This window comes from Leptosomus discolor, chromosome 3 (genome assembly GCF_034619465.1).
Source record: "Leptosomus discolor isolate bLepDis1 chromosome 3, bLepDis1.hap2, whole genome shotgun sequence".
NCBI lineage: Eukaryota > Metazoa > Chordata > Aves > Leptosomiformes > Leptosomidae > Leptosomus > Leptosomus discolor.
The window spans coordinates 8,837,716-8,862,020 of NC_141393.1; the positions used below are offsets into that span (position 1 = coordinate 8,837,716).

The 24,305-nt window shown below is 40.5% G+C and overlaps 1 protein-coding gene across 3 annotated transcripts in view; it reads left to right on the forward strand.

Moving 5' to 3' along the window:
- BRF1 (BRF1 general transcription factor IIIB subunit) overlaps nucleotides 1–24,305 on the forward strand; it is a 171,026-nt gene that overhangs the window by 33,686 nt on the left and 113,035 nt on the right. For all 3 annotated transcript variants that reach the window (XM_086463613.1, XM_086463611.1, XM_086463614.1), the window contains exon 3: nucleotides 11,659–11,832. In XM_086463613.1, the coding sequence (XP_086319739.1) occupies nucleotides 11,659–11,832 (174 nt within the window). The remainder of the gene's footprint in view (nucleotides 1–11,658; nucleotides 11,833–24,305) is intronic.

Below are 24,305 nucleotides of genomic sequence, written 5' to 3' on the forward strand. Positions count from 1 at the left end.
GCATAAGGACTTTAACCTAGTAAATCATTTCAGCCCATTTTTCTTACACAGGATCACCCCATATCATGCATTTTTCTTGTGTTTTGCCCTTCCCGGATTCATATGTTACAAGCAATGGGAATTTCCACCCGTTCCCCTGGGAAACTATTATGAGCTCCAGTGAATTTTGTTGTTAAGTTCCCGTTAACATGGCGCTTACATTTTCCTTTAATTTCATGTTATTAGTCCTTAGGCATGAACTCACACTTGTATCTATTTATGGCTTAAACTTCCATTGTCTTCCAGAAATCTTGTGATCTTCTGCTGTTCTCTTAACAAATCATGTTTGTTAATTTGGTGAAGGCTCTTAAGTTCAATCTCTGGGTATTTATAAACACCCTCCTGCTATCCCCTCGCCGTGCTCTCCATCTTTAATTCCAGGGTGATCAGGGTTCCTGAGGAGGAGAACAAAGTCTAGTGAGAATTCCCTCCTCCAAGAACAGTTGCTGATGACATCCTGTATATAAAGAGTAGCCTCATATAAATGGAAGGGATCACAAACACACAGATAGATAGTGTTCAAATATGCCAAACATTTTCTAAGAGGGCCGTGTTGGCTCTGTAGAAATACATAGATGGCATTGTAATTTTGATTCTTTACTGGAACAGTCTGTACATCTGACTTGTATAAACATTATTGCTTAAAGAAATATAAGGCTGTTCCTGAAATATGTGCATTCTCTCTTTAAATGTAAACCTCATTTCAACTCCAAGCTGAAGTAGATAGCACGAGAGACTGGCTTGATAAATAGCTTCACTGATTCACTGCATTGTTTAGCTGCGATTTGTGGGAACTTCACTTATTTTTAGTTTAGAAAGGAAGGAAATTTACAAGTTGAGGATGAAGCTCTGTCCGTAACTTCTTCCATCATCTATGGGCAGTGCAGATAAAATTATCAGGGGCAGTTGTAGCTCTGATGTAAACAGGCCTTTTCTAGTGGTAAAGGAGAGCAGCTCCCTTAGATTCATACTCCTTGTTATCTGTAGCTGATGGACTCAGCTGCCAGGGACAAACTAAGGGCAGAATTTCGTTCTTTAGCTGCAGCCTGGATAAAGATTGATGCTCTCTTACCTAAGTGCCGGGTTTCTTATCCCTTTCATATGAAGGAAGAAGTATTTTACCACTTCTGTCAGCTTCATATAAAAATACCTTAAATAAGTATTAACCTAATGGAATCTTTCTTGCTTTTTTAACGGCTCTGTACCTTTCCCAGCTTGATTTCGCTTCTTCTCTTTTTCTACTTCCATTTTTAGATCATGTTTTATCTCTTATCCCTTTGATATCTCTAATAACTGCCTCTTTTTCTTCACCCCCCTCAACTACTTCTCTCGGCATCCTTTTTCCCTTGATGCCTTCTCACCATATTTCCATTTTTTGAGGTGATACAAGAGATTTGCCAATTAGTTGATATTTATGAAATTTTTACTTTTGGAATGACTGTGTCATACATCGTATTTGGCTGCCAGACGAGTAAGGTCTGGATGGGCAGAGAGTGCCCTTTGTTAGATTTGCTTCTAGAATTAGAGGTGAAGGAAAGAAAAAAACCCAGAACCCGAGAGTACCTTTGGGCTCACAGGCCTTTTTTCAGTGCTGAAGAAGAAGCAGCAACCTTAAGTCAAATACAGGTTGAGAGCAGAGTGGGCGTTAGTCTCTGTCAGTAAGGTCTTTCCTGCCTACACAGTCGGATGATGGAGAGTGGAAATAACTTACCACTAACAGTTGTATTTTGACAGAACAACTGGCATGCAGAGGAGCGGGGCTGAACTGTAGGGGAGGAAAATATTTCTGCCTGTGTCTGAGGACAAGTAAATTCTCAGACATGTTATAGAAGGTAAGTAGTAAAGCTGGACAAGGAAAGTAGGGAAGGTTCATAGAGATACGCAGGAGCCTTTTGGCAGGAAACGGGAAAGGCTGGACTGGCCTTCATAGGAGGGAAGGTGGATTAAACAGCAAGATTTTTTTTTTACTTTTTTTTTAAACAATCTTAGTATGTGTGACCTTAGCGAAGAGTCGCAGCAGTGCAGCTGAGAAGGGGTAATTGTTCAGCTGTGGTAACTCAGTTACTTCTGCTCTTGTCCCTGTCCCCTTGGCCTGAGTGGCAGTTCTGGCCAGGGGATAACCTTCAGCTCCTGCATCCTCCTTGTACATGCAAAGCACCTCGACTCCTGGGGCTCCTGTCTGCTTCTGTGGTGTTCGCAAGAGACTGAAAAATGGCTCCTGTCAGTTTTCACTCTTCTTTGCTTTGCAAAAGCCCTGATCTGCGGGGAAAGCACTAGAACTTACTGTCAGCAACCAGATAACGCTGCACTGATTTATATGCTGTTCACATCTGTGAAGTTTTCCATTGCAGCAATGGATCCTTTTGTGTTTGGTCTTCATTTTTGTTTTGTTTTAAGATTTTGATAACTTTTACCAATTGGCTGTATTCTTGAATTTTTCTATCTGTGTGGACTGATGACAGTTGCTTATTAGTTAAATACTTTTTGCTTTCTAAGTATGAAACAAGTTCTGATCTCTCTCATAATACTGGAATACAGGTTTTTTAAACTTTAAAAAAGTGATCTTTTCAAAACTGTCAGATTATGTCCTGAGCAAATTTTTTTTTTTTTTCTTGCAGTGATGTAGAAATGATTTTGGATAGTTGAAGGTAGTATTTGGATCAGCAGTAATGCTGTGTGACAGCAGACATGTTTCATTTCTTGTTGTGACAAGAGTAACAATTGGTAATTGATAAGTGTGGGGAGAAGGCTTTACATGTATATAGATATAGAAAAATCTCTAAGAATAACTGTCATTTAAAATGTAATTTTAAAAGAAAAATTCACTGTCCAAACGAAACAGAGGAAGATTAAAGCAAAGTCTAACCAGTGGTGCTTTCAGAAGGAAATCTTGCATGCTCAAAAGCTACCACTACCTAAAAGTTCTTGGTTTGTTAAATTTGTCTTTCTAATTCCCTTAATGTCAGATAGGTAAGGGTTATGCTACATTAATCATACATGTGCTCACAGTTCTTGCCGGTAGTGCAGCCCTCCAGCTGTTTCGACTTTGAAACAGCTGCAAATCTTACATGAGTAAAAAATTCAGTTGACTAAACTTTTGATATTAAAAAAGTCCATATTTGCTTTCTTCCAAAATTAAACGACCTGAAGCATTATAATATACAAATACAGCTAATGAACATGTTAGCATTTATTTAAACTGTGATAAGTCTGGCTTTTCTGTAAGCTCACTTGTATGAGCGGAGCAGCAAGGGCTGGGAGCAGTGGCAGGGAAGCAGGAGGAAGCGCAGGGGTAGTGTGTACTTTTCTCTTTGACCCATTTAGGCTGCAGTCTCACATTTGCTTTAAGTCGATCCACGTGTACGCTGCTGCTGACAGTGCTTCTCCTCACCCCAGCCACATTCTGCTGCCGTTAGTGCCTGGGAGTCTGCTTCTTGACTTATGTGAGGGAACTGGTCCAAATGAAAATTCAACTTTTTGTTGTTTGGGCTAATTTTCAGCAGAGCAAGTTCCCTCATCTGTGTCAGCATGTGGCCATGTACATGTCATGCTGGAGGGGGGAATGCTGTCTGCAGCAACAGCTTGGGCGTTAGCTTGACTTAAAACAGTCGTGATCCAGCACCTTCAGATGCTAGTGAAGCAACAGACTCATTTTTTTATTGTGTTTTTTGATCTCAGCATTGGCTGTGCTTTTCCAACTCTTGACACCAGAGGTGAAGTTCAATAAGGACTTCATTAGCATGAAGTTCTTTAGCTGTATTAAAAAAAAATTAAGCAAGGATAAGAAGCAAGCAAGCAACTATCTAAGGATGATGGGACAAGATTAGCAATAGGTTAGGTGCAGCCCATGAATAAACTGTATGGCTTTTAGTCTGTTGTTGAAGCAGGGGTAGCAGTTAGATGGATAATGGGAATGAAATGGCAGCAGTAAAAATACCACCTGTGAGGGAAGCAGAATTCTGGGAACTGAATGCAAAAAGTCAGAGGAACCACTTACAATGCCAAATTTTTCAGAGTGGGTAAGGCAAATTAATTCAAATGGCCAGTTGCTGCTTATGCAAAGAGGCTGCCCATGTGGGAGTGGTATCATATAATCGGGGAATGGAAAAAGTGCTTGAAGAGGAGGGTGGGGGAAGTTACGTGGGCGCTTTGCAGGCCTGCTTTGGCGTTAATGGAATACAAGGGCCAGTTTTGAGGGAATGAATATTTAAAGAAGTACAGATAAGTGCTGGGAAGAGATGTTAACAGCAGATTTTCTAGGTGAAAGAAAAGTAGCTTGGTATCAAATATTTAAGAAGTGGTTGGAGTAGTGACCACTATTTGGATTTTTAAGCCATTATTCTTAAAGACGCATGCTAGTTCTCTTTAGCTGAATGAATGAATGAATGAATGAATGAACATTTGATGTGCAATGGAAGGGCTTTACCAGGAGAGAGCAGGAGCTGCACCTGGTAGTTGGGGTGCTCTCAGGGGAGGCAAAATGGATGGGTTGGATTATTGTCAGCACGCAGAGAAATTGAATACAGGACTCTGTGCTGAGATAGTCTGGTTTTGGCTGTAAGAAGATAAAGCAGAGGCATCAATCCTTCAGTAAACAGGTCTGGATTAATTTTTTTTTTATTTCACAAGGTTATTTTTATCAAGGATCAGTTTACTGGTTTGATTTTCTGTGCATCCCCACAAACAGTTGTGCTGGTGCAGCTGGTGGAATATCACAGGGAAAGGGCCAGTGACACAGGCATGGGGATGCGTCAGTTGGAGGGGGGCTGAGCATGCACGGACTCCAGGTTGCTCAGCCCTAGGACTGACACATCCCGTGGAGGAACTGGGGAGTTCTTGTGTGGAAGAGCACGGATCTGGGGCTGTGGGGTGCACCCACAATTAGATGGTGGCGAAGCGGGGATTTGGAGCTAGGCTGAAGTTAGGCAGAGCGTGGGAACAAGGCCAGCACGTTCATCACTTTCCTCACAGGCAGTTAGGTGTTACTGGGAATAACTCTTAGCTATCCTTAGTAATATTGAAGTTGTTATTGTGCGTGGTCAGCACTGCTGTAATGTCCTACTGTGCTGCTGCTTTTGCTGTTTGTTGGCCTTTTCCATTACAGGCTCGCAGAGATAAAGCTGCTTCTCGCTCATGGGATCGTGCGTGTTGCTGGAAATGCTCCGTATGATTGCTGCAGCCATCGCCTCGGTTTCCTCCCTGCCTCCCTCCATTGTTTGGACTTGTAATTGTTTTCTTGTCTTTGATCACGGGACTCTACCCTTGATTAGACTTCTGGGACCAGCCTTCATAAAGTAGCCCTAGTGTTACTTGTGGACTTTCCCTGTTGTGGCTTTATTTGTTTATTTTACTTATTTGTAATACAAATAACATAGAATCCTGGCATGGAGCAAAGAGCAGGAAATTCATTCAGGCTTTGAGCTGGGACTTGCTGAAGTTGAAAGATATGACAAAGCATGCAGGGATGCCCACACATAAAACCTGCTCTTTTTTCCTTTTCTCAGGAGTTCTTTTGGGGAGCCTTTTCAAAGAAAGAAAAGGAGTGAAAACCCAAATGCAGAATAAAATCTGCACATAAAATTCAGTCAGTGAAGTAATTCAGATTCTGGAAATGAATACCCAAGCAAAACCCATCCGAAATGTTTCCTTTAATAGAATCTAGTGTTTGTTACCATAACAATCCTTTCTGCAAAAAAAAGGATTAGTGCTGTTAACATGACTCCATTGCCCAATTCAGGGAGTGCTAGTTGCCAGGGCCCCTCGAGCAAATTGCAGAAAGGGGGAAAAATCTGTGTGCCTGAGTTTTGATGATGCAGTTTAGTATCGTAATAACAATTCAGTTAAGCTCTGGCTGTGTTCTGCCTGTTATTTCCCTGGAAACTTATGCTTCATACGGAAAAGTACTACTTTGAAAGAGCAGTGTTACAGTCTCTGTCAGTCTGAGGGGAGGGTTGCAGATGAGCAGGCAGAAGCCAGATAAGAGTAATATATAGCTGTAGCTGCTTGACATTACTGACTTTTAAGGGATCCAAAAAAAGGTGTGATTCCTCTTGAATTGGGGAAGAGAACAAGATGTTTCGGTAGTAACGAGATCATAAAAGAAAGAAAATTGGTTGTAAAGAATGGGATGATTTTCGCCCTTTTTCTGTTTTGCTGCTGTTATAACTTAAGCTGCAGTTTTGCTATCGACTGCCTCTCGTGTAAGCATTTAATATTAGCAAATTTTCTGCAAAGTATTTTTGTGACAGTGATTTCTAGTCTAAACGTTTTACTTTGTAATAACCACTGTTTCCTCCATCAAAAGAATAGAAATTTTCTGAAATAAAAGGATAGTAGCATTCAGCAGTTCTATCTGAACTTGTCAGTTCAGGTCTTACGTGCCAGTTCAAAGCATTGAGGTTGATTGATTGAGAAGAGCGTGGTGTTTCTTTCAGCATGCTGGGAATAGATGGGTAGAAACACTTTTTTTAGTAGGCTTGGAACTGAAAACTGAAAAGGTCCTTTTGTTTTTAGATGCAGATTCAGGAGCGTGATAAACTTTACTACTTGGTAGCCTGGGAACTTGATTTTGTGTGTTACTTGCAGAAGTGCAGGCTTCTCTCTCACTCTCTCCCCCACTCTCTCCTTCCGCTGCCTCCCCCTCCACCCCAATGATATGATGAGCCTTTGAGAAATAAATGGGAACTGCTTGATCTGTGTCCTGTATGTTGCAAAAATTCTGTGGTTTCTAGACTTCTGGTCTTTAAAGAAGAATAATTTTACTGTTTTACTGATGAGGGAAGGAGGATGATTTTTGTAACCTTGCCGATGAGCTTGTCCTGCTTTTTTAAAAAGACACCGTTCCTTGTCCTTTTCCCAAAGATTGTTAGACACCACTTTAACGCCATCACTAAATTGCAAGGGCAACATGAAGTAAAGTTTTGACCTTAGAGGCTCTGTTTCTTTTAGTTTGAGAAAAGAATCCCAGGATCTGTAAGACCCCAAAGAGGCAACTCTTATTGCAAGTTACTAATAAAAGATGCACCTACTAGGAGACTTGTTTTACCCCTGTATATTTTGTCTTACATGTTTTAGTCTGCCTAGCAATATAGAAAAAAAATGCAATACTTATTTCTGACTGTTCCACATGATGATGTTCCTTTATAGTACTGAGGGACAGTAGTTGCAAGTTTTTAGACTAGTGTCCCACTCAAACTTTTTAAAAAACTGTTCTACTGGATAAAATGGATAAGGAAGTCAGGGAGCTGTTGTCTTGAGTTTTGTTTTATAACCCAGAGCACGGCAGGGTTTAAAGGTCTGGCAGTTCTTTTTCATCCAGTAGAACAGTTCAATTCATTTGAGTTTGTAACACTGCAATGTAATCTGGTGAATACCGAGTTGAGCAGATTGCTAATAAATTGCATTGTAATGTCGGATATTCCCACTGTTTTGGCTGAGATCATAAGGCTTGTTGCATTCTTGCAGATAGCTGGACCAGCTCACTGCACACTGGGACCATATGGTCAAACTGGCAGTAAGGGCATTAGCCAGCCGTTAGGGCTGATTGAAGCCACGCTGGTAGTCTAGAGCAAACTAAAATGACAGTCAGGAGATAAACAGCAAATGGAAGGTTATAAAATGCCACCTAGCTAGCAAGGAGCCGTGGGAGTGGGAGTATGTTCAAGGGCTGATAGACATAATGCATTGTTGTGGGTTTGCTGGAGGGAATTGCTCATCTTCCCAGCCCTGTAGCTTGCAGCTGCTCTGCTGCTCCTCCCTGCACTGACCATATTGCTGGGGGAGCAGTCACTCATGTAAGAAGGTATGTGAATGCTTAGCAAGGTTTGTGGCTACCATTGCACAGTTATGAGGACTTTTCATGTTGAGGACTGGCAGTACGAATGGGTATTTGGTCTCTGTTCTTGTTTGTCTTTGTCAACAGTAACTGGAGCAGTGGTTAGAGAATTTATTTTGATCAGTTATTTTCTTATGCCAAATTTCTCTAAGTATGAACATCTGCTCTTCAGATACCAATAGATGAAATCACTATATTTATAGTTAAATAAAATATTACGGAGATGCATTTTTCATCTCTGGAAATGTCAGGTCGGTGAGATTAGCAGGAAAGGTTGGAAGTCACAAAATTACATACTTTTGGTTGTCATCTGACTGGGATGAGGGCGCTGTAGAACGGTTTGGTGCTGTACTGCAGTACTGGGGCAATAGCATTTATCTGCTACCTGCCTTTTCTTGGAGTTACCTTTTTGATGGTGATGCTTCTTGAATCTGTAAAGGAACCAGAAGGAGAACAAGGTATTTTGTGTTCTCTGTGGAGGAGAAATCTAGAAGCGTGATTGCTAATGCTAATTCCAGCCTTTTGTTTTGTTTTTGTTAGTGTTACATAAGATACCAGAAAAACAGAATTTTGTTGTCATGTTAAATTCAAAGGGCGGGGGTGGTGATGGGGGAACAACAAAGCTTTTGATCTTTCTTTAGTAAATAGGAAACTGGTTACAGAATGTAAATATTTATCTTAGGTGATGCTATAAGCAGTATATTTCTTTCTCTCTCATAACAGATAAGGACAAAATCAAGTTAGTCATCAAGATGCACATCTTGTCCTATGTTAAGTTGTTCATTTTGGGGATCAACGGCAGTGTAACAGTTGTCTTACTTTTCCACTAACTATGTGACTGACGTAATACTACAAAGCAGATTGAGGGAGTACTAGCACACAGCATTAAAGCCTTCACTGGTGTGCTGAAGGTTAAGTAAAACATTCAAATCAACAGCATTTCCTAAGTGGACGAGTACCTTTCTGTGTTCAGATCTCTTTGGTATTTATCAGTAGACAATGACTAGTCACCCCTAAAGTTAACTGCATTTTAAAATATTGATGCTGGATGAAAAGCTCAGCTAAAAAAGCATATATTACTCAAGACATGCTTGCTGTTTACCTAGGGTGGATTATGATGAATTATATTTCAACACTTGAAATTAAGAAAAGGTTTAATACTTGGAGAATATTAATGGTTGCTTGGGGATGGGACCAGCTCAGTGGGAAAAATAGCTTATGAAAGAAATGAATCTCAAATATCTTCCTCAATGTTGTTGTTTTCTCTTCTGGTATGTTCTTTGTTTCTAAAGTGCCCTCTGAGGTGTGGAGCCCTGAATGAGAGTGATGTTCTTGGGAGAAGGATTACCTCGTAATGAGGAGTGCTGGGGGAGAAGTCTCATGGATGCTTGTCCTGTTCTTAGCTGCATCTCTAGCTCAATTGAGCTGTTCTCTGGTGTGTGCCCAGGACCACAGTGGCTGCCGCTGTGCTGGTGGCATAGGAAGCTTCCTCATCACCTCTTCTTGCTTGGTGGCCTGCACAAGCCTGGTCCTTGTGGAGCCAGGTGGTTCCTGCATACCAGTTCCACATTAGCCCAGGAAGCATTCAGGAGAGTGCATGTGGCACTTCTTTGGCATAGGAGCCACTGTTCTCTTTTAAGTTTTTACAAAAGCTTTACTTAAAAGCAAGATTCAGACTACACTTAAAACTGCTGAAGTTGTGTCTTGCTATCAGCTGCCTTTGTGACTTTAAGGACATTGAATTGGACCATCTTACTTAAAGGGAATGCTGCGCGCTTGCTGCTGCAATGATTCCAGTCTGGATCTCCCTGCAGCTGAGGGAGAGGTATGTGGGCATGGTCATGCCTATTTATTTCTTTTCTAATGGTTGTACATCTGCATGTAGTGCCTAAAATCTATACAGATGACAGTTCTTTGTAACTTCATCTCAGCAGCCATGCGTGGCAAAATACAACCAGATAAAACAGGCAGCTTAGGTGATAGGAAGAGGTATCTATCACTTTAGATAGCCTCACTGATTCATGCTGGCCTCCGCAGTGGACTTGCTCGGGGAGGGGAGCAATCAGGCAAGCTGCTTTGCTGCCACTGCAGAAACGAGTTTTAGTACTCAAGGATGGGTAATGTTTTTATGCCCTGCCCTGATGAGAACAAATTGATGCTTTCTTAGGAGCACTGAAAGCCTTGAGCCCACTTCAGGCTACAGATTGTGGAGTGTGAAATAAAATCAGGGGAGGAAGAGCGCTAGTTAGTATCAGTTTTGGGAAGATGAATTATTTGTATTTGGGAGTCTGAGGCTGATGAACACCAGTCCAGCGCCTGCTGATGACAGTGGAAAAGCTATTCACTTAATGGGCTTTGGATTACTCTTAAGTAGCTTATTGTACCCACACCTCCTGTGGAAGGTGACGTATTCTTCCTCTGTCATTACTTCTTCATCCACATGTGTTACACCTGGTTGACCAACGTGCCTTAAAGGAGATCTTGTTGGTGAGTGCACTCGTTGCCACTTGTGCAGGAAGGAGAAGCTGTTGCTTTGTGGCCGCTCCTGTTTGCCCAGAGTCTTGCTGACCCTGGCTGCATGTCTGGAGTCACTTTTTGTTAAAGCTGAATTGAAGCAGCATCTTTGGCAGAAGATTGTTCAGAGGTTAAGCATTTTTTATTGTGCTATTAGTAATGATCGTGTAGGGATTTGTGTAAAATTAAGATGTGTAGTCTGTGCAGGTTCTGGTGTGGCTCTGGTAAGCATTGTTTGGTCACTATCGCTTTCTGTGAGCAATGGTGGCTGAGGCTTATGGCAGGCATCGTGCCGCCTGCAGCAAAGCCAGTCATGACATCTCTGAAGGGAACAGACGAGCGTTTCCTGTAAATACATGTGCTGGAAACATCTGCCCGGCACATTGAATTAAAGGATTTTTCTTGATGTGCTGTCTGACCCCGTATGCTGAGGAACTTCAGTACTCTGTTTTCCTCATGACTTCCCCCATCTTAAGCTGTCTTTTCGGCACACTCTTCCGAAGCTGAAGCTGTGAGGATGGACCAGACCTCACTTCCTGCATCTGTCCCAGCAGATGTACCACTTCCTGCCATGAATCATCCCAAACATACTCCTTTTTTATTGTTTTATTTAAGGGTGAAGGCACATTTGGTTTTCTGAAGCCACAAACTAATCTCTGCAGTCTTGCAGCCAAGCCTTAAATGAAGGCTCGGGTGTGAAAGTGTTCATAGGAAGGAAGCGCCTCCCATCGGTGGTGATCACGGGCAAGCCCGGAGCAGAGCTTCTTTCCTTGTGGGCTTTGGCTGTGGTCAGAGGAACTGCAAACTTCGTCAGTTCTTGGAGAGATGCAGCAAAACGTCTCCTCTGTTTGCACGTCAGTGTCAAACACACCATGACCTCCGGTTTTCAGAAGTACATTGCTACAGCTAACCAAGTGCTACTTGTCAAACGATGTTAAAGGAGGGGGGCATAATCTTTTGTCTGAGAAGTCTTGGCTAGGTTTTGGATCCTCTCTGGGGCTGATGTTTGCAGCTTTGTTTTCCAGGGCTCATTTATTGCATGTATTTCAATTCCAGCAGTCCAAAATGAGGCAATTTTTTTGTCCTGAGGAGCTGAGGATGCATAGTTCTTGAAACTTGAGAGCTTACTGTATTTCACACAGAGATGAAATCCAAAATCCAACCCCTCAGTTTTGTCTTTAAAAAAAACCCACCAAAAAAAAACCCAACCCAAAAGCACATTAACTACAAAGTTGTTAAACGTTTTTTTTTTCCCTTGTTAATTTTTCTAGGGAAACGTCAGATTCACCACTTGGGAAACCAGCTTCAACTCAATCAACATTGTCTGGATACTGCCTTTAATTTTTTCAAGATGGCTGTGAGCAAACACCTAACCCGGGGGAGAAAGATGACCCATGTAATTGCTGCATGTCTCTACCTGGTGTGTAGGACAGAAGGAACTCCTCGTATCCTTTCACATTTCAAACAAACAAATAAATAAGTAAATAAAAGATACTTGTAGCAAGTCAGCTATCCCAGTTAGATCTTGTTTCAGAATTTGAAAAGGTAAGTGTTTACGAGCTAACTTTGTCACTGCTGGTTTTATATAATGAAGTAAAGGGGAATTTTTCCTGTGGTTCAAGTAAAATTTTTCCCTTTCTAAATGTACAATACTTAATATTTACAAGGAGCTATAAATGTCACTCTGCCTCTCATCAATAACTCTAAATTTCTTCTTTCTCAACATTTTCTTCTAGTATAAAACTGCACTTTTCCTGTGCTATGCTAGGGATTTCTTGTTTGTGGTGTAATTTTTTATTTGTTTGTTTTGTTTTTCTTTTTTAAAACAAATGAAAATTAACCCCAAGCCTCCTGCAGTGGCAGCATTAAAGAACGGATTAGCATTCCAGTGGGTTTTCCATCAGATATATGGATTTCCTTCTCTTAATGCTTGCAGGAAGGACAGTATCGCTCCCGTTTTAGTTTTGGGGAAAAAGGTGTTTGATAAATTCTGAAATTTGTTCAAAGATCATACAGGAAATCAGTGGCTGGAGGTGGGACTGCTTACAGGCCAGATCTGCAAGTGAGTACTCCTTGCTCTACATCATCCCTGTTTTCATCTTGTAGAACTTCATTACAATCCATATAAGCTTTAAGTACTGATGACCATCCAAATGTATTTGTTTTATATAGTTTTATTTCTTTTATTTGGTGTTTCAGTTGCTGGAATTTGGAGTTTAGTATCAAACAATTACTTCTGTGTTATTTTAGTTCTTTTCTACTTTAAAGCGGTATGTGCATATCATCAGTATTCTATTTGATTTGACACTTTTTCTAGGTTGCTGTCCTCATTCTATATTTTAGCAGTTGAACAGCTTAGCTTTCTTTTTAAGATTGAGATGATTTTTTTTTTTAGTTTAGAAACTACATTCAGTATTCTAAAATTAGTGCTTTCTGATAGTGTTTTGGTCATTGCATTTGCATGTTTAAAATAATGTGGTTTTGCAGGAATAATATAATTAAAAGGAAAGCTTGCCTATTACCTCGTCTTCTAACGTAAAGTCTCTGTGTGAACTTTGAACAGTATAAATCTATCATTAGCATAAAGACAGTGTTGATTTAAAAGCATTACCAATATTTTTTATGCTTATGTCACATTTTTAAAGTAATTTATTTGCAGTTGGTATTTGATACTACTGAATGATAGCCTAGCCATAATATGCAAGTCCATTTTCCCCCACTGGTAGTGATAAAAAAGCGTTCGAAGCAGTATAAGCTGTAAGAGGCAAATAGGTATATTGTAATGTAGCAGCCATCTGTGCATCAAGTGTGGCTAACTTCTCTAGCAGACAGTCCTTTGCTTGTTTTATATCCTTCTTTAAAGTATTGTATCTCAGTTATATGGAAGATGTACTGTTCTGGTTGACACCTCATAAATAACCTAAATTAATTTCCCAGCTTTTTTCATTAAATGGAGATAATATCCTGTGTGACACTTCACATAAAATACTAGGAGTAAAGTATGAATAAGACTGCAAAGACGGGCTCTGTCTTTCTATATAGATATCACGAAGTACTCCGTCTTCATCTGCATGGTTACTGTGCTACCTGGGAATCAAGAAGTGGTAGTACATGACTGTATGGCTCAATTCTGTTAATGTTGATTTTTTTAAAAATCCATTAAATAGACTTAATTTTGTAGTTGATATTAAGTTTTAACTGTGCTACTTGTGAGAGTGAGTTCTGCTTCTGCCTTTGTTCTACTGTTTGGATTTTGTTTTGTTGTTTTTTTTCTTAGTATTTAAAGTCCAGTGTCATTTGAAAAACAAACCCCAAATAAATTATGGATTCTGAATATTGAAATATAAGTTCCATTTCTGGTATCTTATCCTTTCATTAGACTCTTGAATACTTGAGAGCCACAGGTGCGTATTGCTGGCCTTTGAAATTAAAAATATGTTCAGGCCTCCACAGATTAATTATGATGATCATTATCAGTGTGCTATGTTTGTTTCCAGCTTAGATCCAGCAATATAGAAATGTGCTACAGGAGGCAGATGTGTTCCCAGGGCCTTTGGTCCAGAGGGACCAAGAGCAGGTGTAGAGGGTGGCCATGTGACAAGATGCTTTAGCAAGAATGAAGATGCACGTTCAGGGTGATAAGCTTGCAGTTGGCTTTGGTCTTCTGGAGAAGCCAGCAGAGGATGGCATATGCTGTGTGGAGGAGAAATGTGCTGTGTGATATACTGTTCAAAGGAGATACAGTTTTCATAACACTTTAAGATTTATATGCACTGCTAAGTAGATTTGCTGAGTTGAAAGTGTTCATTGTCATTGTGTTGGTTGTGGAACTCTTATGAAGAAATTTGGGATAAATTTTGAAAAGGAAGTTCAAGACTGAAGATTGGTTAGTGTGTTTTAGAGGGTTTTAGAGGAAAGAGATAACATGGAAGAAGTAGTGATGGGCAGCAGCATCCTCAGAGCTCAGAGACAGCACCTTGGTTTTGGGTGGCCCAAATGAATTAGTGGAGTGACTTGGAAGTCATAGAGGCAAGAGACATTACCTGGGGACAGATCAGTCTCTGAAGTAGAAGACAACATGTTTCTTAAAAAATATTATGGTAGAAGGAGCAAACTGTGTATGTGGCTTAGGGAGGTACAGTGGGAGTAGTCAGGGGCTGAAGTAGCAAGAAATGTTGTGTTCTCTCCAGTGGCAGAATCAAAGGAGTGGGAAGCGTTTGGAGAGAGAAAACAGGATTTAATTGTGTCTGCATTGAGTTCAGTTTGAGGGAGTGGAATGTATTTATCTGACGTGGGTATCTGCTTATTCTTCTTTTTTTATAATGTACATGTCGCCAGCCAGCCTCTGTGAAAATGTGAGGAAAATTGTAGCCACGTCTACTGGTGCAGTCTGAATTATGCCTGAATAAACCTCAGCCTGAAAGAGGAAAACATTAAGTTGTCCTTGGTTCTTATGCACTGTTTAATTAATGCAAAAATGCAAACTATTCCAGTAACATTATTTTTTTTAATCTGCAAATAGTTCAAAACCATAAAAGTTTATTTATCTAAAATGCAGCTTTTATTTATAGTTCTTTAGAAAGTTTACTATATTGTTTGAGATCTGAATTGATTTTACATCAGTTCATGGTTTTTATAGGCTTATTTGACACAAAACCCCACAATGCAGCAACTTTGACATAGCTTTTCATTTGCCTTGCTTATATTACTTGTCAGTGTTAGTGTTTTAAATGGAAGATGGTTACTAGCTATTAGCTGAATTTGGGATGTGTTTCATCCTTTTGATGAGCTGCCTATAAAAGCTTTAATTTATTGCGCTCTTTATAAAATGTGTCTGTATCATCAGTGTCAGAAGTAAAAGTATAATGCAAAAAATACATCTGAAGGAGACACTGATTTTTAAATCCTCAGATTTGATGGGAAATGGTTGCCCCCCTCCCAGGAGAGTGATGCAGAGCATTTCCAGTGACATCTGACTTCAGCTGGCACTGCCAGCGCTCCGGGCATTTCAGACTTTGGTCTTGATTTGTTTCTTGGAATAGTAACAGTCCTCAGTTGTTTCTCTTTAATGTTTTGAACAGCTTTTCCACCCCTACATATGTTTAAATGGAAACAAAGGGCTCTTTAGCTGGTCCTGCCGTTCCCAAGAGAGGGGACTTGGGAAGAGCCGGGCAGACTGTTTCAGTGACTTATGGGCTCGGCTGTAACCCGTGGCTGCCCTAGGGTCACTCAGGAACAATGAGAGCCTGGCCAGGATTTTCCAGGTGGGATATGAGTTTGTTTTAATCAAGGAACATTTAATTCTGTTTGTAATCGTTTTTACTGTACACAACTGTTAGAAAAACTGTACAACTGTCCACTATTTTGTTTGTAATATTTTCCAACACTACCACCTGGGTTTTTTACAGCAGCATTTTACATGGCCAGTGTCTTTTTTCCTCACACACATGCACCTTTTTTATTTTATTTATTTATTCTTTTCCTTTGAAGCTCTCTGGAAAATGCACCCGTAGTGGTAAACAAAATCCTGTCCTGTTAGAGTGTAGTAAATAAAACCTTTTCCACATGAGAAGAGTCCTTGCCAAGTTCCCTTAATAGCTGTCTTGTGTAAATATCCCTCTGTTTGCCTCTGGAGGTAAATTTGGGGCAGGTTTTTCCCCCTCCAGTAAAGCTGATCTGTCTAGATGCCAGGGGGCTCTCCGAGCCCTTCCCACCACCCAGGGCTAGGTCAGCCTCCTGAGATTGAGCTTGCCCAAGTTATTCAGATGGTCTTCAGCGGCTTTGCATGTTGTCAGAGGAAGGAGATGGGGTGCTCCTGGGGTCTGTCCAAGGCAGCCAAGTGAGGCCTCTCTTCTGAGTTTTTTGCAGATGAACCTTTCTGCTAAATGTCTGAGAAAAGTAACCTCTTAAATTTGAGCGTTGGGAACAGAAGGCTGACAGGAGAAAGCTTGGTGCCTTAGTGTCTTTTACATGTAAACTTGCCCCGGGTGGGAAAGCATAAGGCACTTTTCCTCCCCTGCTTCCTCTGCCCCGTGAACCTCCCTTTTGTTTGAGGGAAGATCATGAAGGCATTGCAGGATCCCAGCAGGCAAGAAGGATTTGGAAAAGAAATGGGCATCTCCTCACTGAATGGGGCTGTACTTTGTTATTTCCTATTTGTCTGCAGTACTTGTACTTTATTGCCAAGCTATTTGAATGCCTCCTGGTTTAGTGTGTTTATTTTCATGTCACAGTAAGGGAAGTTGAGAGTATTTATCTTCATTTCCAGGTGCAGAACTGAGGCTAAGTGACACATTCTAAGTTACCCAGAAAATCTGTGGTGGAGTAAGGAACCGGTCTCTTTAATCCTAGATTAGGCAGCAGCTACTGAGCCTTTCTGCCTTGTTGGTCTTTGCAAGAGAAGTTCAGCTAATTTCCTCTCCAGCATTAGCAGGCTCTGTTGGCTTCCATACTGTCTTGGGAAGCTTTGTATAACCTCACCATGAGAGCCTTTGATGGATACGCTCTTTGTTTCCCTACTAACACTTCAAGGTCTATCTTTGCAAGCAAAAGGGCAAGACTTCCTTTTTTATTAGAAATGAAAAATTAGATCTCCAGCAATCTTTTGACCTCTACTAAAAACTTCCTGGAGCCAGCAGGCCCTAGTGTTCCCAATTAAAAAGTTAACTTTTGAAATTAGGCTTTAATCAACAAAATTTTAGAGCTCTAGTTAGGAGAGTTAATAAAACCAGTTTCTATTACTGTTTGGTTAAGGACTTTCTTTTTAGTAACTGACCTTTTACTATTGATTAAATACAGTTGCATTCAAAATGTGTTTTGTTCAAATGTTGAGTGTGACAAGGACATAAAAGACTAAAAATGGATTTTGAATTGCACAGTTAAAATACATATAATATTTACAAAAGCAAATTACTTTATTTCATGTCACTAGATTTTTTGTGTGTGTGTGAGGTAAAGGACACCAAACTCTTACTTCATAGAAAGTTGAATAGAATATTTTCAGTTGGAAGGCACTTACTGCCTGACCACTTCAGGGCTAAACAGAAGTTAAAGCGTGTTATTAAAGGCATTGTCCAAATGCCACTTAAACACTGACAGGCTTGGAGCGTCAACCAGCTCTGTAGGAAGCCTGCTCCAGTGTTTGACCACCTTCTTGGTAAGGAAATGTTTCCTAATTAAGCATTTGCTTGGACTTGAAGTCTTGGAAGAGCCTTGTCCACTTCATTTCAAAATGAAGTTTTAAAATTGGTATGCTTTTGAGTGGATGCATTTTAGCTGGGAGAATTTCAATCTATTAATGAAAAATTGCCGCCTTAAATAGGGTGCGGCTAATGTTGCCCCGTGTTATTTGCATCTATTTCCAAATAGTTAATGTGTTTGGTAATGCTTGGCTTGTGTGATCATTCCTATTTGGTCCCACAGGAGAAAATGCTGGAGAAGTAGGGAAGAGGGCAGCCAGGGATAGCAATAGAAATTTAATTTCTGCACCTTAATTTCTCCCCGTCACCCTCTCCTCCAGCCAGGGTTGGGACTGCTGAATTTCAACAGCAGGGCTCATGACCTAAAGCCAGCATGTCCAGTCACCTTTTCCATGGAGTGAAGGAGAATCATATGATTTCTCACTCACAGTACTGCCTCACACTTTTTTTGCCATATAGAGAGAGATGTATAAAATGGAGAGAATGAGGTGCTTCATGTTTCCCATTGTTGGGAAAGTAAAATTTTCCTCTCCGTGTGCTCGTTGACATTGTGTGCTCCATTGCGTGGCTCCGTTCTCTTCCCCGCTGTGTCCCATTACTGCAAGGGCTGGTCCTGGCTGCTGCCCTGTGCTCGTGGACGGGCAGCAGTGAGGCAGCAAGGCAGGAGGAGTCGGGATTGTGTCACTCTCAGGTATCTTGCCTGGCTCCATCTGTATTGCAGAAGAGCCTGTGTTTCCCTAGGTCCTGTGTCTTATTTGTCAGTGCCCTATGGATGTCTTTGTAGTATCTGAAGTCATGCTGGGTACTCAAACTGCTCCACTTGTATCTGGTGATTTGCAGTGTCTTTTAAAGAGAATTCCCTCTCGAGAAGAAAATCTGGAGCCTTTCACACTGGTTGTATGGTCCTGTACCTGGAGGACAGGGCTGGGGTGATGGTTAGTGCCCCTCAGGTTCTCCTTTTGTCCCTTGCGGGGGAAAGCCATAAACCTTGCTTGTGTATGACTCAGATGTGGCAGGAAAACAGTGAGTGTGATGGCTGACTAGCATCATCCTGCAAGGTGCCCTGTCACTGAAAGTCGTTGAAGATTTCCACAGGGAGACTGTCATTTGAATGTGGGGATTCTGTGCTTGGGTGATTTTTTTTGTTCCTTTAAGGTTTTGAAAATATAAAAAGGGAAGGGAATTTACATTATGGTGTGTGTCAACTCAACATTTTACTGTTTAAATCCTTGTGCTAAATGCCCATTGTGGGTGCTGCAGGGAGGGAGGGGAAGAGCTGCTGTAAGTGCAGTAGTGATAATTGACCCACTTAAGAGAGCTGCTCTAATTTTGCATGTTACAGCATCCTGGAAATTCAGATAAGAATGTTGATCTCTCCAGCTAATAGGATTTCTAAATATATCATCCAAAAGAAGCAGGAGGACTGTAATTTTGTGTGTGTGTGTGCTCAAGCTAATGTTTTGTTTAAGAATTGCACACTCTGAAAATCTGCTTTTCTGTTAACTTACTAACTCAGGATAAAATAGTGTTTGACCTCTGGTGCTGGCAAGGAGAGACCTGATCCTGCCCCATTGAATTTGGTGATGAAATTCTCACCAGCTTTTGTGTAGACGAGTGACCAGCTTTTTTCCCCTTCAGGATGTTGGTTTCCAACAGGTGGCTCAAATTGTCAACTTTTCCATAATGCAGCATTAAACAAAATACCTGCAGAGATAGAGAGGGGGACAAGGTCACAAGATGGCCTATCAAGATTACAGTTTTCAGCTGGTTTTGATAGCTTTGTTGGTTTTTTTTCCTCATTTAAGGGAAATTTTGAACAGTAGAGGTCAAAATAATCCTCTTCTGAAACTTGACTGCAGGAATACTTTATTGCTTTATAGAGCAGAGTGTTTCAAGTCTCTCTCTAGGCAGTTCTTTCTCAAAGCAGATTTATGAGTACGACTGCTAAAACCATGGGATTTGCACTCAAGAGAGCTGTTGCACCTAGATTGTTTTAATTTTGGAGATCCTTTGCTCTTGCTCATCATACCTTTCTGTGTTGGGACAAAACCAGTCATCACAGTCCCTCTTTGAAAGGAAGGGACAGGCTTTACTCTGTAGGCTTCTGGATTAGGTCTACTGAAGCCTTTGTCGCTGTGGGCTTGAATTATGTTATGGGCAGGTAGAAGAAATGTTTATGGTTTGGCAGTCCTGTGCTCTGTCACCTTGTCAGGCCTTGTGTAACGCAGAGGTACTTAGAGCAGAAGCATCTGAGCCAGATTTTTAATGTGTGTAATAGTGGTCTGTTATTGCGTGCATAAAAAAAATAATAAAATTTGTTGTATGGTCTGTCCTCTTAGTAATTAGGTTCTAGTTTGGGGTTTGTGAACTGATGAGACATTCTTGTGGTAAACGTGAAACAAGGAAAGAAGGAGAAGCAAGGAACAGGCAAGCTATGGAGGCATATGCAGGGCAGCCCTCACCAGCAGCACTGAGAGGGGGTGATGCTTTGAAAGTGGTGGCAGAGACATGGGAACTAATGAGGGGAATGAAGGCGGGACGAGTTCTGGGTGATGGATGAAGGGAGGGAAATGTGATGGCAGAGAGGCCTCCTTCCACTGAAACAAATACAAAGGAGGGATGATAAGGAAGGGGATCACACCTCTGATGTCTTTGACCTTCAGCAATCCTTGCATGCTTGTGAAAATAAATATTTAACAATCTTCTTAAAGCTTGTTTAAAAGAGGAAATGATTAGGTTGGCTCTCTGCTTAATTCAGAAGTTTATCTTTGTATCTGAATTTTGGTGCTTATGTCAGCAAAAAACAGCATTATAACTGGGTGGTGTTTTGACCTGATGGGAGCTAATATGTCGCAAACACCGGCTAAATAAAAACCAGTGTGGTACAGCCGGTCATTGTGTTGCACATTCTTGCTTTTGTCAGAGGATGTGCTGGATGTGGTGTGGGATGTAGAAGAGACGCTTCCCCTTCCTTCCCTGCACACCCACCCCCCTTAAGAAAAGAAAAAAAAGGAGGGGGGAAAAAAAAAAGCGCGTTACCTGATGCTTTGTTTAAATAAATCCTGGTAGCACACATGATCAGTTACAGTCAATGTTTTTGATCCGATCACTGAAAAATATTTCTGGTTGTAGCCATCACTAATGTTTTCTGCATTTTAATACTGTAGAAGTCAATTAGAAAATTAAATGCTCTCCTTCATTAAAATAATTTTGAAGATTGTGTATTTGAATTTTAATGCAGTAAGAATGATGCCTTAGAAGGCAAATTCATATTATTAAATAGTTTAATTAAGATCAGTAATGCAAAATAGGCTGAATAAAAGCCAGTGCATTGAAACCTATAAGCACTTCTGTGCTTGCTATCTGCAAATACTATTTTAGCTTGAGGTCTTCTAAAACTGTGTCCACTTTCATCATATTCTTAAGCTTTTTCTGTCTTCAACTTTTTGATGTTATAAGAACAAGGTGAAGGTGTATCAGAGAAACAATATTACCTTTCAAATTTGTTTTGGAAAACCAGTATTCATTCTCATACTGGCCCTGTCCTCATATCTTGAAAGTAGTCTTGATAATGATTTCTTACATCCTAATAAAGTATAAGCTTTTTAAAAATTGGTAAAAGTACTTCTCAAGAGCTGTCTTATTTCTTCAGATATTTGTCACTAGGATTTTGTTTGCATTACGTAGTCTTCATACACAAACTTGATATTGGAAATGCTTCTCAGTGAAAGAATTTTAGTATTTTGGAGTCTCACCTGGAGGAAAATTGTGAGCTGAGCTTTTTCTAACCTTTTCACTGTTAGCCTGCCTTATGGCAAGTCCATGTCCTTCCTCGAAGGCAAAAGAAAATGTCTTTTAAGTTTAACTGCCAAACTGGCTCAGTATTGTAAGTACAAATGATGTAATACTCAATCACATGGTGGTATGTCTGCTATTTTCCCCCCTTTGAGAGAGAGAATAATCATTCCATCTTACCCTGTTTCAGCAGTTTGGGAAAATAGCAGCCTTAAATGAGACCCAAAACAACCAAAATCTTGATTTCTTCCAGAGCTCTGCTTTTGAAGCTACATGTTCCCTATGCCTTCTTTATTTTGACTTGCTAATTGGAAATAAGATGTTGAAGATAACGTGTGCTTTGAAGCTTGTGTATTGTGTATTTTATTTAGATTTAATCCTTTAAACATTTGACAATAAAACATAAATTGTGGAGCTCTCATCTTTCGATCAGCTGTAAGTGAATCATTTAAGTTTTCAACATCCTTCAAGTTTGGGAGAAACATAGTAGTCTCAGTGATGTTTTGACTGTATGTGTTGGTAAAGTGCTATGAGATTTGCTAATCAGTATTTTTAAATGGCGATACATAACTGTTTCTTCAATGAAGGAGCAGCTTGTCTGCCAAAAATAAAGTCTTAGCTTATGCCTCGACAGGGAGTAGAAATCAGCATGCTCTTCAGATTCCTTTTGTATTGGTAAGCAGGGAGGAATGGTGAATGATATATTTTATGTTATCATGTATGAACTACTCATGATGGAAAGCAAATTTTGAAAGAGGGGAAATATATAGACTGAAAAAATACCCTTTTAGTGTGGACAAAAATTGTGACTAACTTATAGTATGCCATAATCTTTTTAATATGAAGATAAATTTGTGCAGTAAAAATACATATTCAGCAACATGACGTGTACTAACTGAAATGTGAAAGTTTATTACAGAAAAAAACACAACTCCAAACATTGCCTCTGTCTTATTGTCAGGAGAATTTCTCACTTTATCTGTTGTACAGTATTTTTCCTTCTATAATTGGTCCTTTTAACTTTTTATTGTGCTTGTAGAGAGCCTTTTGGCCTTGCCGTTTCCAAGGGGAAACGAAGTTGTTCTTGTCATTTCAGGTACGGTAATGTGTGACACAATTCTAGGACAAAGAAAGAGCTGGTGTTTCAAGTTTGACTGCAGAAAATTTGAGACGTTACCTGAACTTGCTTGCTTCTGAGAAAGCACCACAGTGTCCTTGCTTTGCAAGGATTTTATCCCCTTCTAGCTAACTTGCATTAAAAATACACTTCTTCCCCCCCTAATGAAGCCATGGCTTCAGAGTAATGAGGTTCTGCCTATTCAGCTCCAAAGGTTGTGAGATTATAGGTGCTTTTCTGTGACTTTTCCTGTTGGGCAAAAGAGGTGGGCTGTCTGAATTGAGAATATTTCCTTTGAAATTTGCCATTGAAATCACCAGTCGACCATCCTTGATCTCCAGGGAAATGAGGAAAGAAATTAAAATAATTTTAAGTCAGAACTGAGGAAATCTTCTTTTAAAGAAACATGGGGAGGTTTCAGCTGCTGTGTCTCAGTTGGTACCTGAAATCAGAGAATGCTCTGTTCTCTGTATCTGGAGTTGAAAGTTTGATTTTCTCACGTGAGTGCTGTTAACTTCTGCAGAATCTAAGTTGAATTTTCTCTTCTATATGAAAATTTCTGTCCTTAAAGGATCAGTTTTCTAGAGAATGCAACAGATGGACTGCATCTGTGCTGCTGTCTCTGAGGAACTCCCAAATCACTGCATTCTTGTCACATCTGGAGGACCTAGTTCATTGCCAATAATTATTTCCAGCGCATATTCAGATTATAGATTTTCAATTGAAAAATATTTTTGTCAATGTTCAGTTTAATATTTAATTATCTTCCACCTAGACTCTAATCTTTTACTGTGGCAGAGGAAAGTAGCTCAAGTATTGGTTGCTGCTGTACTTATTCCTCAGTCTTTGAGCTGGTGGTGGCTTCAGTATCTCAGCTGTTATTCAATGATGAAACAAGAGAATGGTCCAGTCCTTGGTTTTTGCTGATAATGTTGGCAGCCCTCCCAGCAGAGCTGTGAACTGGTCACTTTCCTCCTGTTGCAACTGGAGAAGTTGGGAGCATAATCAGGAGCCAATAACATTGGCTGAGAGGTAGTATCCAGAACACGAGGACAGCATCGAAAAAAGAAGCCATGAAAAAAAAAGTAGCTTGATGTAAGTGTTTCATCACAACAGTCCTTCCTACTGACTGGTTCTAGGATGGGAGGGAAGAGCATACAGAAGATTTTCCACCAGCTCTCCAGGAGTCAGTGAAGGTGTGGTACGTACAGGAAAATGGTTATATAGGCAGTGTATCTGAAGGTGGTGAAATACGCAGGAGGCAATCCAGAGAGCCTGTGCTCTCTGTAGGATTGTAGAATAATTTAGATTGGAAGGGGCCTCTGGAAGTCATTTCTCCAGTGACCCACTCATGTCCTCATTAGATTGCTGAAGTCCTACTCTGGTGGAGTGTTGGTTGTCTCTAGCAATGTACATGTCATACTCTCTCTGGGTTTTACTACTTTCATGGCAAAGATTTTTTTCTTCTTAATACCTAATCAGATTTTCTCATGCTGCAACTTGCATCTGTTGCCTTTGGTTCTGTCTGCATATGTCTGAGAAGAATATGACTCCATATTCTCTGTACCCCCTCATTAAGTAGTTAAGATGACATTGGATCTTCCCTAAAGCTTTCTCTTTCCCAGGCTCAACAAGCCCAGCTCTCTCAGCTTTTCCTCATATATAACATGCTCCAGCCCCTCAACCATCTCTGTAGCCCTCCACTGTAGTCGCTCCAGAGTATTGAAGTTGTACTTAAGAACCTAGACCTGAACATGGCTGTCCAGATGCAGCCTCGTAGATAGTGAATAGAGGGGAATGACCACTT